Raw genomic sequence first — 15,360 nt, forward strand, 5'->3', positions numbered from 1 at the left:
ATACTCTATGTGCAAGTGAGGTTCACACAACAGACTGACAGCTACAACAGTAAGCTCTTGACATTTCCCAAAGAAAAGGGTGGGTTAGTTTTCATTTTCTAGGCAGTGCTGCACACTGCTGTGTGCCATTATCATGTCTGCATCTGTGGAACCCGTAAGGAAAAGCTTTAGTACACCCTAAAGGACACTGCATCGATACCGTGTGCTGGTTTAACTGGGTCAAGAGAGGGAACGACTGAAGAAATTGTACATGGGCAGCTGCAGTCAGCCAGCCAGGGAGGGCTATTGCTTCCTGCAGAAAGAATGGTTTGGGACTCAGTTTACCTCACAGGTGCCGTCAACTCACCCACCTGCAGGCAGTGGAATATAAGGGTCGCACAGCATGGAAAAACAGGGAAATGAGAGGGAGAGCTTCTGTGCAAGTTGTACCAAAACGAGCCAGTTTATCCCAAAGCGTCATGCCCAGGGTAGGGTTTATGCACTGCAGATGTTTTGTACAACTGAAAATTGTACAATATGTGAGCAGAGACAGAGCTGATTATTACCTGCAGTACCTACTACAGTCCTCAAGTATATAATTTACGGATAGCTGCATACTGTGGTGTTGATTGCTTCCTCTTAAATCTATTACAATTCTGAAGGCTACAGTGTATTCTGACACAAAGACAACTTGGCTACAAGGGGGAAAATGTAAGATAGTAACTAACTAATTTGTTTTACGAGGAGCCTCCTCTGATGTGGTAGTTACTCCATGCCCTTTGGAAGATTTTTATTTCTGACTTCTTTCATCATCTCTGTTGAACTGTTCTCCTGACAATTTCACAAGAGTTCAGTGACCCTTCTTACAGCTGCCTTTGCCTTTTCCAGGATCCCTTTTAAACTCACTCTAACACCACGGCAAGCTGTTAAAGTAAACATTTCTCTCTGGCAAGTTTCCAGATATCACAAATACTATCAAAACTCTGCACTTGATTACATGTGCCCGTCTTCTTTAAATGGAGCAGGAATTAGCCCGTTTCCTTGGCTTAGGGTCCCGTACATCCCTGTCTTTTGAACACATACAAGATGAACAGATTGTCTCTGACAGTCTCCGTAGTCCCAGCCTGAACACGCTGTTGGAGAGGCTATAAATCACACAGTTGCAGAAACTATTGCTTATAGCAAGCCACGTTGTTAGGAAGGAGAGTGCTGGGTTTTCCAACACCCTCGAGCTTTCCAGCAGAAAGTAAATGATATAAGGGAGCCACAGCACGTAGAACACACTGGTTATCCGGAACAAAACCATGGCATAGCGGCGGTCGGGGCTGTGCCCAGTCTCCCCAGCAGCATCCCCTTCGTGGTTAGGAAATCGAGCTCTCCGATCACTTATCTCTTTGGTGTGCTGCCGGCAAATTTTAAAGATGTGGAAATAGGTGAAACATATGACAAAGGCAGCAGGAGCGTATAGTAAGCACACGATAAAGCCAGTAAAGTAGGCATTAGTTAGCCAGGAGGTAGCACACCATTCAAAAATATCTCCATGGTAACCAGGTTTTCCCCAACCAAAGAAGGAAGGCAAGAAGATCAGACAAGAGTATATCCAGATCAGACTGATGCAGATTCTCAAGCGACAAGGTGTGACCAGTTGATTATAGGAGAGAGGCTTTGTTATAGCGAGATAGCGATCCACACTGATGCAAGCAAGACATGCCATAGATACGCTTTTGAGCACAGAGATGATGTATCCAAAAACTTGACAAGTCAAGGACTCATGGACACCTGTTGAGTAGTGGAGCAGTGACAAAGTAGGAACCAAGCAGCTGACTCCAACAAAAAGATCAGCATAGGCCATGGTCTGAATAAAATAGCTGGTGGTGTAATGATGCAGGAGTGGAGCACAGTGGAAAACAAATATCACAGTTAAGTTACCCGCAATAATTAAAAATGTTAGCAAGACAATAACGACTGTCTCAAGGATACAGATGTCAACTGCATTGTAGTGACCAAATCCAAGAGGGCAGGAGAGGTGCTCAGATATGTTCATAACACTACTGCTCATATTCAGAGTCCTCCATTCAATCCATCGGGACTGGTTCATGTTTTGTGCTTAGGGAACTGTGCAATCTGAGCCTTAGTGAGCAGGTGACCTGCTGAACAGCAGCTAAACTCTGCTTCAGCGCCTCACGATCTCTCTTTGCAGACACTGCCAGTGCTTACATGTGAGAGGATTAGAGTCCCATAGCTGTTGATGCCTCCTCAGCATCAGTGCATCACCTCTGGCACACCTTGGCTTTAAGGAAAGAACGAAAGAAAGAAAGAGAGAAAGAAAGAAAAGAAAAACAAAAGCCAGAAAGAGAAAGGCCACTGATCAGCTCCTCCAGTGCTCTTGACCCATCTTTAGCAAACACAAGGCACTTCTAAAACAAACAGAAATAAAAACTGACAAAAGAGACACATTCATTTCCCAGGGAAGGAGGGGAGGGAAATCTCTGACTTATTTTCCTGAGAAAGTCAGTTACTTTGGGATATACTGGGGAGAGGGAGAGGAAGGGAAGGAGGAACCTCAGTACAGCTCAGGTTTCCTGGACCAGCAGTTATTGGAGATAATCTTTACGTGTTAGTTTAAATCACAGACTGACTGGAGACTAAAGGAAAAAGTTCATCCTCTAACGCTATCTTTTCTTTTCTTGTTCAGTTCAGAAGATGGTTCTCCATCTTATCCATGCTATCCATTGGAAAGGTAAGGAAAACATTTTTGTCAAGGTTAATTCCAATAGACTCACCACTATTTGGATATGAATAATGAATTTTATTTAGGGGGAGACAGGTGGGGGATGAGGCAGATTTGTCCTCTGGCTCCCAAGAAAGCAAACATACATCTCACATACAATGAGGAAGATTGTGTCTATTCATTTAAAAATGAAAATAATTTAAGAATAGATTTTGGAGACTTATGTCAATATTTACAGTTCCTTTAAACAGTTATAGTCCATTACAATTACGAATGCCAGAATCATAATTCAGCGTCCCCACAGACAAAATAAATCCTCTTGAATTTAATTTCAGCAATGGCAATTTAAAATAATCATCTTTAGAAACTCTGCCGTATCTACTATAGTGGCTCAGTACCCAGGAGTTCATAGGTATATCCATGACATTGCTCACCTCTGTAGCAACAACTGAATCATTTCACAAACCCCCACACAACGAGCTCAGAAACTTCCATCTGCATTCTGCTGGGAAGCTAATGAAATGCTGATTTGACTAGAAAAGCTGCCATTGTTTACTACTCCATTATTCTGTTGCTCAGCTTCATCTTCTCAGGGGTTTAAGGTTTCTATATTTATTAGATGGTCTGCATAAAAAATAGTTGCTTTAAAAATTTGTTCTTCTATTTGCAGGACATTACCTTGTTCATTTTATTCACAGCTATGGAGAGAGAAAATATTAAAAGAAAGCATCTTCTGTGTTCAGTTTTAAGTAAATGCTTGATTAGTTCAGGAATCATTAGGCAGGTAATTATATGTATACAATCTTGGTTTTTGAAAGGCCCCTACAATGTTAAAACCATCATTAATCCTAGAGTTCCTGAGACTAGAAGACTAGCAGTGAAAATTAATGAATCCACATCAAATGATCTCCAAGGTCATTCAGCTGGCATTTGCTTTAAGTCTCTTTAAAAGTACCAGGATCTCTCTGATGTTTCTGATAGTCCTTGCCGTGTCTTCAGGAGGAATTTCAGATACTAGAAAAGCCAAATGTTCAATTCTGTTGCAGCACTTTGAGAGAAAGCATTCTTTTTGGAGTTAATTTCCTGTCGTGCATCGCCACGCTGTACAGAAAGTCCTTTCAGATTTTATAACATCCCCGAACATTTCCGCCTATTCGCTCCCTTTGTCTATAAGCAACAGAGCACGTACAAAATCACTCCTTTCTCCAATTCCCTGCTAAAGCAATAGAGAAGCTTTCTCACCTACACGCATCCTCACCAGCCGCTATGTCCAACACTTGACAGGGAGTCCTGTTACCGCGGTGCGGCTGGAGCGGCTGCCGCTGCTTCCCCGCTCCCCCCGTGCGATGATTGCCTGCACCTGAGCCGCTCCTCCTCCTCCTCCTCCTCCTCCCCCTCCTCCCGCCGCAGCCCGGAGCGCTGGAGCGGTGCCGCCGCTCCCCTGCTCCCGGTCCGTCCAATGGCGCCGCCGCCGGCACCGGGAGCGCCAGCGGGCGCAGGGAGCGGAGCGCCGCGGGCAGCGGAGCCCACCGAGCCGAGAACCAGACCCCACCGAGCCGGGCAGTGGACCCCACCGAGCCGGGCACCGGACCCGACCGAGCCGGGCACCGGACCCGACCGAGCCGGGCAGCGGACCCCACCAAGCCGGGCACCCCGGCGCGAACCGCTGCGCTCCGGGAGCCTCCCGAGGAAGCCAACACACCCCTCGCAGAGAGATGTGCATACACAACCCAGACATAATCTAACAAACCACCGTCGTCACCCCGCTAACGCTGTTTACTCCAACAATCCCACGTTATTCCCACGTTACTAATTGTGCGCACACCTTTTAAGCATCACCTGCTAAGGTTTAGCTTGGTAAAATATCTGCCATAGTTCCACACAAATTTTCTAGTCTTCCTTAAAAGACAAAATTACAGCCCCCTTTTTAATTACATCCCCTAATTAATTACTTCCAAACTTAACACGTATATGTTACAAACTCATCTGTACCCGGTTTTGACACTGGACCAGTATTAGTAGTACCCTAACAGTGCCCTAACTGCTTCAACACCGGTTTAAACACAAACACTTGAAACATATTCTTTTCCAAACTGAACCAATTAGCTCAGCTCTCCCCTCCTGCAAACAGATGCAGCTATTCCCTGATTAAGTACTCAGAACTTCTGTTTACTTCGCGCTTCCCAAAAATAAACCCAGTCACAGAAGTACAACCATCAAAGTTATCTTATACAGACACTCCATGCATCCTTAGACACTGAAACAGCAAATTTAGATACCAAAATACCAACCACAGAACAGCATTTTGGGTTATTGATCAGCAGAAGACGTGTCTCGGATGGTATAGGAGACTTTAACCAACCAAGTCATTAGAAACTACAGTGATTTAAATCCTTCTAGTTCCAAGGCAAACCAAAGGCAAATTTTTAATAAGCTGCTCCTGAGCTAACATCTTGTATTTCGAGTACTGCCTGGAGCGAATGTCCAAGCCTGAATGACAAGTCTGTAGCAACGTGAAGCAGCACAAACTGCAGCAGTGTAAAAGTGGTTTGCAGTAAGGGCATGTGATCATCCCAAAATCTTCTATCAGAGGATTTAAGAAAAAATTCAACTATCTCCGATACCTCAGAATGGTAAAAGGCTGCAACAAGAGACTTAATGACTAAATTTAGTCCCTGAGCACAGCTTTAAGCCCCAGTTATCCATACCAGGGACAGAACAATAGGGAGCAATTTTTATTCCTCCTCTTCCCACTCTTCCTGTGCGGGAGGAGGAGGAGAATAAACAGTGTGCACAGGCATGGCAGTGCCCAGTACTTCTCCCACTTCTCCTTGGGACAGATCGTGGTTGGCACCAGGGATATAAAGGGCCAGAACACCTTAAAATGGACACAGGAGCCCCAAAGGTACACAGGGGCATGAGATAAGCAAAGGTACAGCCTGACAAAGCAGACCACAGGAACTACGTGCTTGGCACATTCTGCTCCATACAGATTTAAGGACTGGTAACTACTAAAGCTTCCGAATGTCACGGTAACCACTGAGTCACCTTGATCTCAGGTCAGCCCCAGCTGGTGCCTGCTGCGTGTGCCCAGAGTGCTCAGCTCTGAGAACAAGCACTAACAGCAGCCATATGTTTCAGGTCTGCTGCAAGAAACCCAGGCTCTGCTGAGCAGGTAACAGGAAAATCAACGGCAGCCTCTGCTGGCTGGTTCTAGATGCACGTAAAGCATGTCCTCTAAAGCAATTATAGCTAAAGGGACAACGTAAAAAGTAGGGAAGTTTGACTTCTTTGGGAATATGAGCAGGCTTCCTTCACTACCAAAAATCCAGTCATGCTGCAAGCTGCCAGTGGCTTCATCACCTCAGCCACTCGCTATAAACTGCAGCGTGCTGACGGCACTAAGTCGTGCTGTTTTACGTATATTTAGAGGCAAGTGAAAATTAAGCAGAAATCAACCAGTCCTGATGAAACTGTGCAATTACAGAGGGAATGTTACAAAATGTAGCTATAGCAGAATGTCGTATCAGAGGCAGCACGTTAAAAGCTCTATGCAAAAAGTTTTTTTATTTGGAGATTAGGGACACATTTGGGCCTCTGGCACAGTTTTAAACAAAACATGCATCAGGATTTTGTTTTAATCTGTGTTTTAAGAGAAGGAAGTGAGAAAGAGAAAAGTTCTATTGGAAGAATTGCCTTACTGTCAGCAAGGCAGCATCCTACATGGAGTACCAGTTCCCATAGCTGGTTACATCCAGCTGGAGGACTGAGAACTCTTCAAGCTAAATAGAAGGAGCAATTCCACACCTTCTTTATAAATTACATCAGCTAGAAACAACACAAGTCGCCATACAAAACAGAAGACTCGCACCATCTGATCCTGCTGAAAACAGAGGGGATGTGGTAGGAGCATGAGCTTTGTGTATGCAAAGCAAGGCTGTGAAAGCAGCAGTGATGTGTGACCCTGCAAGGAAACCAGATAAAGCTTCTCAGACAGAAGAAGTCCATATGGAAGGAGATTTAGAAGCTCCAAGCAAGAAAACAATCTATTAGTCATTCTGTTTGGAAAGAAATAGCAGTATTTGTTTCCTAAATCCTTTTTTGTAAGGCAACAGGACTGATGGAAGCAATCCCTGCAGTGCACGAAGCAGCAGCTCAATCACACCACTCATTTCTAGTTTGAAGTCTTTCATTGTTAAATTATTGGATGGTCAGCTGGATTAAATGGACAACAATAATTTCCGTAAAATCTTTTTTAAAGGCATTGATGAGAGCAAGGAGGTGCAGCTGAGAGTGTGGGATGAGGAACACAGTCGTTATTTATTTAGATGCAGACCCGAATGACAGTGCTGATATACATACCAACTCATCAGCTTCTATTTTTTCTGCCCAACTCCTTTTTTTTTGTTTTGTTTTACAGTATTTTCTTCTTTTATATACTTTCTCCTAAGCCTGAAGAACAAAGGTCTTCCTTTCAGTTTGCTTTATTTTCAATCAAATACCTCTGGCATTTACTTGTCCACGTATCTTATGGACACCCTGGTTTTGCTTTTAATGCCTCCAGAATAATTCTATTCTATAAAGCTTGCAGTTTTAGTGCAGCTTGAAGTAGCAGAGGAGGAAGGAAAATCATTTGTTGCCTTAAAAATTTTGTGTGTGTGTGTGTACATAGATAGGGTTTTCTACATCATATTAAGTGTTTGAAGTTGCTCTATGAAGTCATATCAGTGTTGTATTTAAGGCAGAATTCTGTTCTGTTTGGTATTTGGAATATAAAGCCTCTTCCCCAAATCCACCCACTATAGCTGTCTATTTAAAACCTGCCACGGAGAGCTCGTGCTCACACAGAACACACAGGGATGCTGACCTGAGCACAGGCGTATGATGAGATATAAGGAGTACATACATACAAATAAACCCTTCATTTTTTCTCAAAACAAGCTTAGGCTTCTCAAACTCCTTATATCCTATGGGTACCGTCTGACCCCATGTCCTGCTCCTAACAGGGCCAAAGTTCTAACTCAGATCCAACACCACACTTAAGCCATGTTGTGCTGGGTCCTACATTCACTGAGCTGTGAACGTCTCTAAGGACAGAGTTTTCCCAGCCCCTGTTCCAATGTCTGACCACTCTCCCTGTGACTCCCACCAGCAGCTCAGAAGTTTTCTTGTTGTGGTTTGTCTTCATCCTCATCAAGGCTAAACACACTTGGGCCAGTGGTGAAAACGCAGAAGTGTCAGTTGTGAAGGAAACAGTATATTGTAGAAACTTTGACAGCATTTCTCCACCTGCTAGTCTCATTTATCATTTTTTGCTACCAGAGATCAGTTCCTTCCCTTCTCCCTCCCACCCTACGATCCTAAGAATGCCATAAATCATTTCACAGTGCTATGGCCCACATAGCCTGTGCTGCAACAAAGATCGAGAGACACCAGGTACACAGCTGCATTTCTGAATTGCAGATGCTCTTGTGGAGCTCTTACCTCATGGGTACAGGAAAAAAAACCATCACAGGCCTTTTCTGCATTAGGGCAAACCTGGATTTGGTGGCAGCAGCAGAGCAGCAGGGGGAGAAAGAAGGGGCTGGTGTAATTTGGAGTCAAGGGTGAGGGCAGTTCAGGAAGGACTGGAAGGGGACAGCAGCCTTCTAAACGGTCAAGAGATGTGAAGGGAGCTGAAGATCCTTTTGCTTATTTACTACTGCTCCTCCAGGAGGCTCAGGTTCAGGCTGATCCTCAGCTGGATTCAGCTCAGTCCTTTGCTGTTTCTAATGATGCAAATATGAGCCAGTATCACATCAGTGCTAGGTAATTAGGATGCTGTGATGCAGAACAAGAAGAAATGGGCAAGTGGGTTTTTTTTAATGCGGATCAGTAGAGAGAGATGGGCATTCACACTTGCAAGTTTATTTATTTTGCAGTCTTTTCATGCTGTTAAGCAACAATTACATTGAATGCTTCTGAAGTTCAAAACTTTCAAATTACTCCTAATAATAGTCATGTATTTAATAAATATTAAGCAAGTTTTTGGAGTAAATTGCTACAATCTCCCTTTAAACATTACTGCCTGTGATCTCCATGGATTGTATTTCATAGCATCACAGAATGGTTTGGGTTGGAAGGGATCTTAAAAAGATCATTTTGTTCCAACTCTCCCCATCACGGGCAGGGATGCATACAAAGCAAATACTTTCCTGAATTTCACACAAAGGAACATTTTCCTTAAGGAGGAGCTTCCCTCAAGATGATCTTCATGGTCCTACAACAAATCCACTTTAGAAGCTCAGTCTGGAGTGACAAATACCACCACCAAACTCCTGTGTCCTGAATCAACAGAAATAAAATTCTGTGCAATAAGCTACCAATCAAGAAGTGAATTTACTTCAGGGAAATGCTGTGCAGCCAACTGAATGGTGATAATTAACATTTTTCAGGAACCAAAGAGCATTTGCTTTAAACAGCACATAAGCTACAGAAGGATGCTATTTACTGACTGACCATATATGATAAGAAGCACAAGAAAAGCTTCTTTTATGAAAAGCAAAAAATTCAACCTGTGCCCTCAGACAATTTTATGCAGGTGCCACTAACACTAAACCACCTCTCTTACACTAGCAGCAGTTTATAAAAGAAAAAGAAAAGGATACTGGCAAAACAACACCAACTTACTATCTCCCACTGCTCCCATCTTTCAAGAGATGATTAAAATATTAAATCACGGGACAAAAGATAGCAATTAAGAGAACTGTAAATGAAGAAATGCTAAAATATAGAGAACAGTCTGCACAGTGCAGGTAATGTTGCCCTTTCTTTTCCTGTGGGAATCATTTTTTGTATTTCAAAATAATACGTAAGAGATTTTAGTACTGCATTCAGTCAAACTTTCTGGAGGCCTATTTTGACATACTTGTGCTTTTACTAATACTTTTGTCTGTGTCAAGCCAGGAATTACATTCCACAGACACTGGTATTCTAAAAGCGTATTTCAAGTGGGCACCAAGAAAGTGTATGTTGAAAAGGATTCCAGCTCACCTGGCAGGAGCATAAGCTCAGTCAGTATTAGCAGTAATTCCACTTCAGCAGAGCTAGAATAAGAAATTTTAAAGCTAATTTAAAAAAAAATCCCAAACATTGATCACCCGCTTCGATTTTTCACACACTGCAAGCCAAACAGTTCTCTTCAACTACAGCATGACCTTTTAAAAGGCAAGCAATTTTGATTTAATGAGTTCAACTGATGAATAATTTATTGCAGCCTTAATTAGGCAGCCAACTTTTAAGGCCCGTGCAAAAGCAACTAGTAAGAACACGAGGACTGAACCCACATATACCTGTCTGTCTTTCAAAATCTGAAGTTTGGATGTACCACAGAACAGTTCCACTTCAGCCTAATTCTCTCTTCTTAGTACTGTGAACTGCCAGCTCTTATGTGACAAACACACGGACATGCCCCACCAAATCCACTCTCCATGGATGTGGATTGGGTTACACAGCCACAGAACATTCTCCTGGAACATCCAGCCTAAGCCAGACAGGCTGGCTGGAAACACGTGCCCGGTCACACCAACAATTTATGTTTTAGTTGATTATACAATTGACACATTCCACCCTAAACTTTTCCTTTAATAGATCTTTTAAAAATAGTTCTTCCTCAAGGACATGAGAGGTGGCTCAGAAAAGCACTGAACAACCAGGATCATTTAGGAGATGAAGTCACAGCTCCAACTGTTGGTATGGGCAAAACCAGTTCAGAACTAAAGAGCTACTATTTGTTTTAGTGCAGGGAGCAGGTGGTACCAACCCCAAATCCCAGTAAATCCAATTCCACTACTCCTTGAGAACAAAAAAAGCTAAAAATAATCAAAGCAAATAGTGGATTTTTAAGACTATTTTTAAACTAAGTGTTACTCGGGATTACTATTCTACCACATTGTGAAGAAATAGAAAAGAGGAAAATGATATGGCATGCTAACTATTTATAACCTGAAGGGTGGCACATTTTCTTTTTATGGATTTTAAGCTCAGCTTCATTTAGACCAAATCTTCCTCCCAGCTGGAAGTGCTGAAGAGGTATCACTTCTGTTCTCCTCCAGCGTGGATCTATACACACTTGCATCAATATCCATGCAGGAGAAAGGACAAGGAACAGCTTCCTACTGAGAATGATCTACAGGGAAAATTTTGCAAATAACAGTGGAAGTACATTCCTGGGTAACCCACAGAAGTGGAATCTGGAAATGAGAGGTGTAAGGAAAATGCCACTGAAAGCAAGAATTACTGACTTTATCCCCCCCCAGCCCCCAGTTAAAAAATAGCTAATTAAAATGTATAAAATCATCATACATCTGATAACTATTTTTCAAGATTAATGACATCTAAATACATTCAACTTCCAATAACTAGCAAATTTTGTCTTATTAGATAATGAGGACGTTTATATTTATAGCCAGAAATTGGCACATGTAAAATGTTATGTGAGCTGAGAAATCATTTATTCTAGAAGAAATACCAAACCCGGTATTATTTGCCATCTCTTAGAAAAAAAAAAAAGAAATTAAATATATACTTTATCAGCACTAAGAATAGGTTAAATAAAAAAACATTGAGATCTACAAATCCTTTTGGAAGGGACACTATCAGGGACTGGAGAAGTCAAGTCTATAGACTGAATTCAAGGCCCACTTCTTTCACCAACATTAAATTCACACATAAACCTCTCTCCTCTGCTCAAGATTATGGCTTGAAGCTGAAAGTCAATCCCTTAGTTCACATATCTAAAAGATATATCACATAAAACTGCCCTAAACACGGAATATCAACAGGCTGAATGAAACACTGTGTCTACCTCAGTGACTTTATAGCCACTCCATATATTGAAATAAAGATATCAGAAATTACTCTCTTAACAGTTAAGGTTTTCTAATATGCTACCTAAAAGAAATAAGAATGAGAAACAGCAATGTTTTACAAAGGAAAGGTTTTACACAAGTGATTCGCATTCATTTTTCTGTCTAAGTTATGGAAATACTCAGTAGTCAAAAAAAATGCCCCAGAAATGGAATAAGGCTAGAGCAAAAAAAGACTTATTTTTAAGCTAGAGTTCTAACCCAAGCACTCACAGGGAATGAGCTTTGCCACATTTCCTTTCACCCTCAAAGAAGGTTCTTCATAACACAAAGCAAAAAAAAAGTAAAGGAAAAATGGTTACATTCAAAAAGCTATATTTTATTGTTATGGCAACTGATGTGCTAAAAATAAAGAAATAAAGTTGTTATGGCAACTAGAATTTTAAAGGCAGTCAAAAGTAGAATAATCAAACATTCTGCTGGCTTAAAATGTAACATCTATGAGTCAATTTACAGAAAGAGCTTCAGAGACAAGCAGAGGTTGGGTTTTTTGGGGGGCATTCTACTTTAGAGATCACAGTTAGTGCAACTCCAGAGAACTCCAAGAAGAACAAGGTGAGTAGAAAATTATGCACTGCAAGTTCTCAGAGTCATTAGGAAGAAACAAACACCTTGTACCACTTATCTGATGTCCTGGTGACCTTACCTAGATCCATGAACTGTACCAGGTGCCCAGTGGAGCTCTGGCTGCCCCATCCCTGGAAGTGTCCAAGGCGAGGTTGGGCGGGGCTTGGAGCAACCTGGGCTGCTGGAAGCTGTCTCTGCCCATGGCAGAGGGTGGAAGGACGATGAGATTTAAAGTCCCTTTCAACACAAACCATTCTAGGATTCTGTGATAAAGGTTACTTAATGATTTTAAATGAAGTACTGAAAAGTTAGGAAGTACCAAAATTTATTCGTCTGAAGCAGCAGAGTTCTGTCCCTTTGTATGTATGGAATTATAAAGGTGCCTGTGACTACAAGATGATAATATATTTAAATTTCTGATATGTCCTAGATGATCATTACAGGGCTCCTAATTATACAAGCACTTCCATGACAATCTCAGAGAACTCTTCTCCTATCCATTATTTGTCAGATTATCAAAACTGCTACTTCTATTAAAAATCAACAGAACTGTGTGCACCGTGCAGTATTCCAAAATCCATACTGAGACAAGCCTTAATTAATAATAAGCAAAGCATTTAACAGATACTTCAGAAAATTATGACTAGAAACAGCAACTTGTACTGGAAATATTTGCACTTAAACCATGTGCGTAGCATGTGCCAGGATCCCACTGGAAGCTGGTATTTTAACACAGCATGTGCCTTGTGTTTTGGCTTCACTGCACTGAAAATTAAGGTTGCTACCAGCAGTACTCATAACTCTTTTCTGACCCACATGAAAAGCCTCTCACTGCAATCCTCAAGAGCTTTCAGTGAGCAGAGCTAGCATGGCCAAAATCACAGCTCAAAGTCAGGCTCTTCACTTGCACTAAACAGAGAACAATCAGATTAATTCCTTATTGCAGCACAGAAGTCAGATGTACACTGGCAATTCAAATAATACACAGGGCTGTGCAGCAAGGCTAACAGTGAAAATTCAAGTGTATTCCTGCAGTTTTGCTTGCCCAGCCCCAGTATTAACCCTTGAGGCTGGATACACAGTTAACTCATTCCCTCTCAAGCATCCTGTGAAGCTAGCATTTCTAGAAATGCTAATCATGTGGGTAAATATCTTACCTAATGGATCTGTGACCAATCAACAGCTTGTGCAAAGGGAACTCCACGTACAACACTCACTGTACATCCATTTTCAGGAGTCAGGGTAAATCTCAGACATGGGAATATCAAGACTTTAAATGACAGTTTCAGAAGGACACTGTCTCTGCCTGGGCTAAAGGAGCCTGGCTGCATGTTTTCAAGGCTTGTTGCTGACTCAACCAGACACTGCAGACAGTCCTGAAAAGACAACCAGCTACTGCTGCTCTGAGCTTTCTATGAAATTAGTTTCCTCATTGTGTAATAGCCTAAACGATTAATCAAGTGCATGGCTGCCTGAAATACACGGTTTTGAGTTCAAGGAAAATGAGCAGACAACCAAATATTACTCTTTGACTGTGTAAATCCCCTGCTGGCATTCAGCACCAGGATTCTTGTTATATCAGGGGCAGCCATTCTGCACTGAACACACATGTATACATCCATATGTAAGAGCATCACCAAAGAATATTCATTCTAGCATTTGTGGGTATATTTTATCCCTAATGTGTGTTAATGTATTTTCAAATTCCCATTAAAGAATTGCAGAGTCTTCACAGAAAGGCAAAGGAAATCCTAGACAAGTGACAACAAAGACCAAAAGAGCTTTCTGGCATTGCATTTACAAACTCATGAAAGAAAGGGGGCATGGTTCCAAAAGGTACCTCCAATTTCTCTGCCATACAGGCACCAAAAGTATAATCAGACTGCAATGTTACATTAACCTCCATAAGTCTGCCTCACCTGTCCATCCTGCCCAGCCCCAGCGCTTGCTCCCATCTCATCCTCACACCACACCTGAACAGTCAATCTCTCTGAGAGAAAGGGGGGGGAAGGAAATCTTCTAAATACAACTCCACAAGTACTGTGACTAGCCCTGCAAATGCTAGGTAAGGATATAAAAAAGAGATGGAACACGCAGTAGAAGAAACCTCTTTTGGCAAGCACGCTGTCTGAAACTGCAATCCCCAATAACGAGGATTTAGTTTTAATCCAGGCTCTATCTTGTACTACTGAGTCAAAAAAAAGGGCGTATTTTGAAACTGGATTGCTCTGAAAACAAACCAGCCATAAGAAGACAGCTTTGTCATATGCAGGATATGATTAAAATATGTGAAGCTCCATATCATCAGTATTTGGCTGTCAGTTTAAAAAACAACTGATGAAAACTCTCAACAAGAAAAAAAATCCTAGCTGCCAAAATATTTGTGTGTGTCCACAAAAACCTACATATAAGATTGTTAGAAAGAGTATATGCAGTAGCAGACTGCAATCAATCTCCTTCTGGTTAGTTTACCTCAGCAGCTGCAAATCTCCTTGCTGATAGGGGACATGACTCTTAATTTGTACAACCATACTCATCATTGCAAAGGGAAAAAATTCCTTAATGGATACAGACTGTAAAGATCTATAGGTTTCTCATCTCTTTTGAAGTGATTACCATAAAATCTACCTTCATGCTAGCTCAGGCCCTTAGAATAACGTCCTATAGAACACACAAATAACCCTGTCATTTGGGGTTTACCATGAAGAAGTCATACATAAAGTAAGGTAGCAAAAGGTTCAGAATTCACTCCTATATCAAATTCCAGTTTGGATTTAAGTGAGGTATTCATCCCTTCTGTACGCTTTAATATTCTACACATGCAGCTCAAGCCTTGCTGGGTTTGTTCCTATTTCAATTGTTCTGAACTGCTGTCCACAGCTATGGTAAAACATGCTTTAATGAAGTGTTGACACCAGTACTGGTGCTAACAAAGGCATTTTAGGAGACTTTAAACACCAAATGTTTGGATTCTTAGCGTTCATCTCTAAGCATTTGGAGCGCTCTTTCATTTTCATGGCATCAAACATTAACACACTGAAACCAGCCACTAATAGCCAGGAAAAGGTGGTTTGCTCTCTTCAATAAAGGTATTTAAGATTGCTAAAGCTCCAGCTCTGGAGTGCTGCAGCCTCCTGAATGCCAGTTATGCAACCTTCATTTGAAAGCAGAGGCCGG

General features: G+C 41.8%; 2 protein-coding genes across 5 annotated transcripts in view; both read right to left on the reverse strand.

Moving 5' to 3' along the window:
* Window positions 1–15,360, reverse strand: part of RABGAP1L (RAB GTPase activating protein 1 like) — a 236,230-nt gene that overhangs the window by 154,087 nt on the left and 66,783 nt on the right. The window lies entirely within an intron of this gene.
* Window positions 786–2,259, reverse strand: GPR52 (G protein-coupled receptor 52). Its single transcript, XM_069023068.1, has one exon. It carries the CDS (start codon window positions 2,075–2,077, stop codon window positions 992–994), a length of 1,086 nt encoding a protein of 361 aa, XP_068879169.1. The 5' UTR covers window positions 2,078–2,259; the 3' UTR covers window positions 786–991.

Source organism: Aphelocoma coerulescens, chromosome 8 (genome assembly GCF_041296385.1).
Source record: "Aphelocoma coerulescens isolate FSJ_1873_10779 chromosome 8, UR_Acoe_1.0, whole genome shotgun sequence".
Taxonomy (NCBI): Eukaryota; Metazoa; Chordata; class Aves; order Passeriformes; family Corvidae; genus Aphelocoma; species Aphelocoma coerulescens.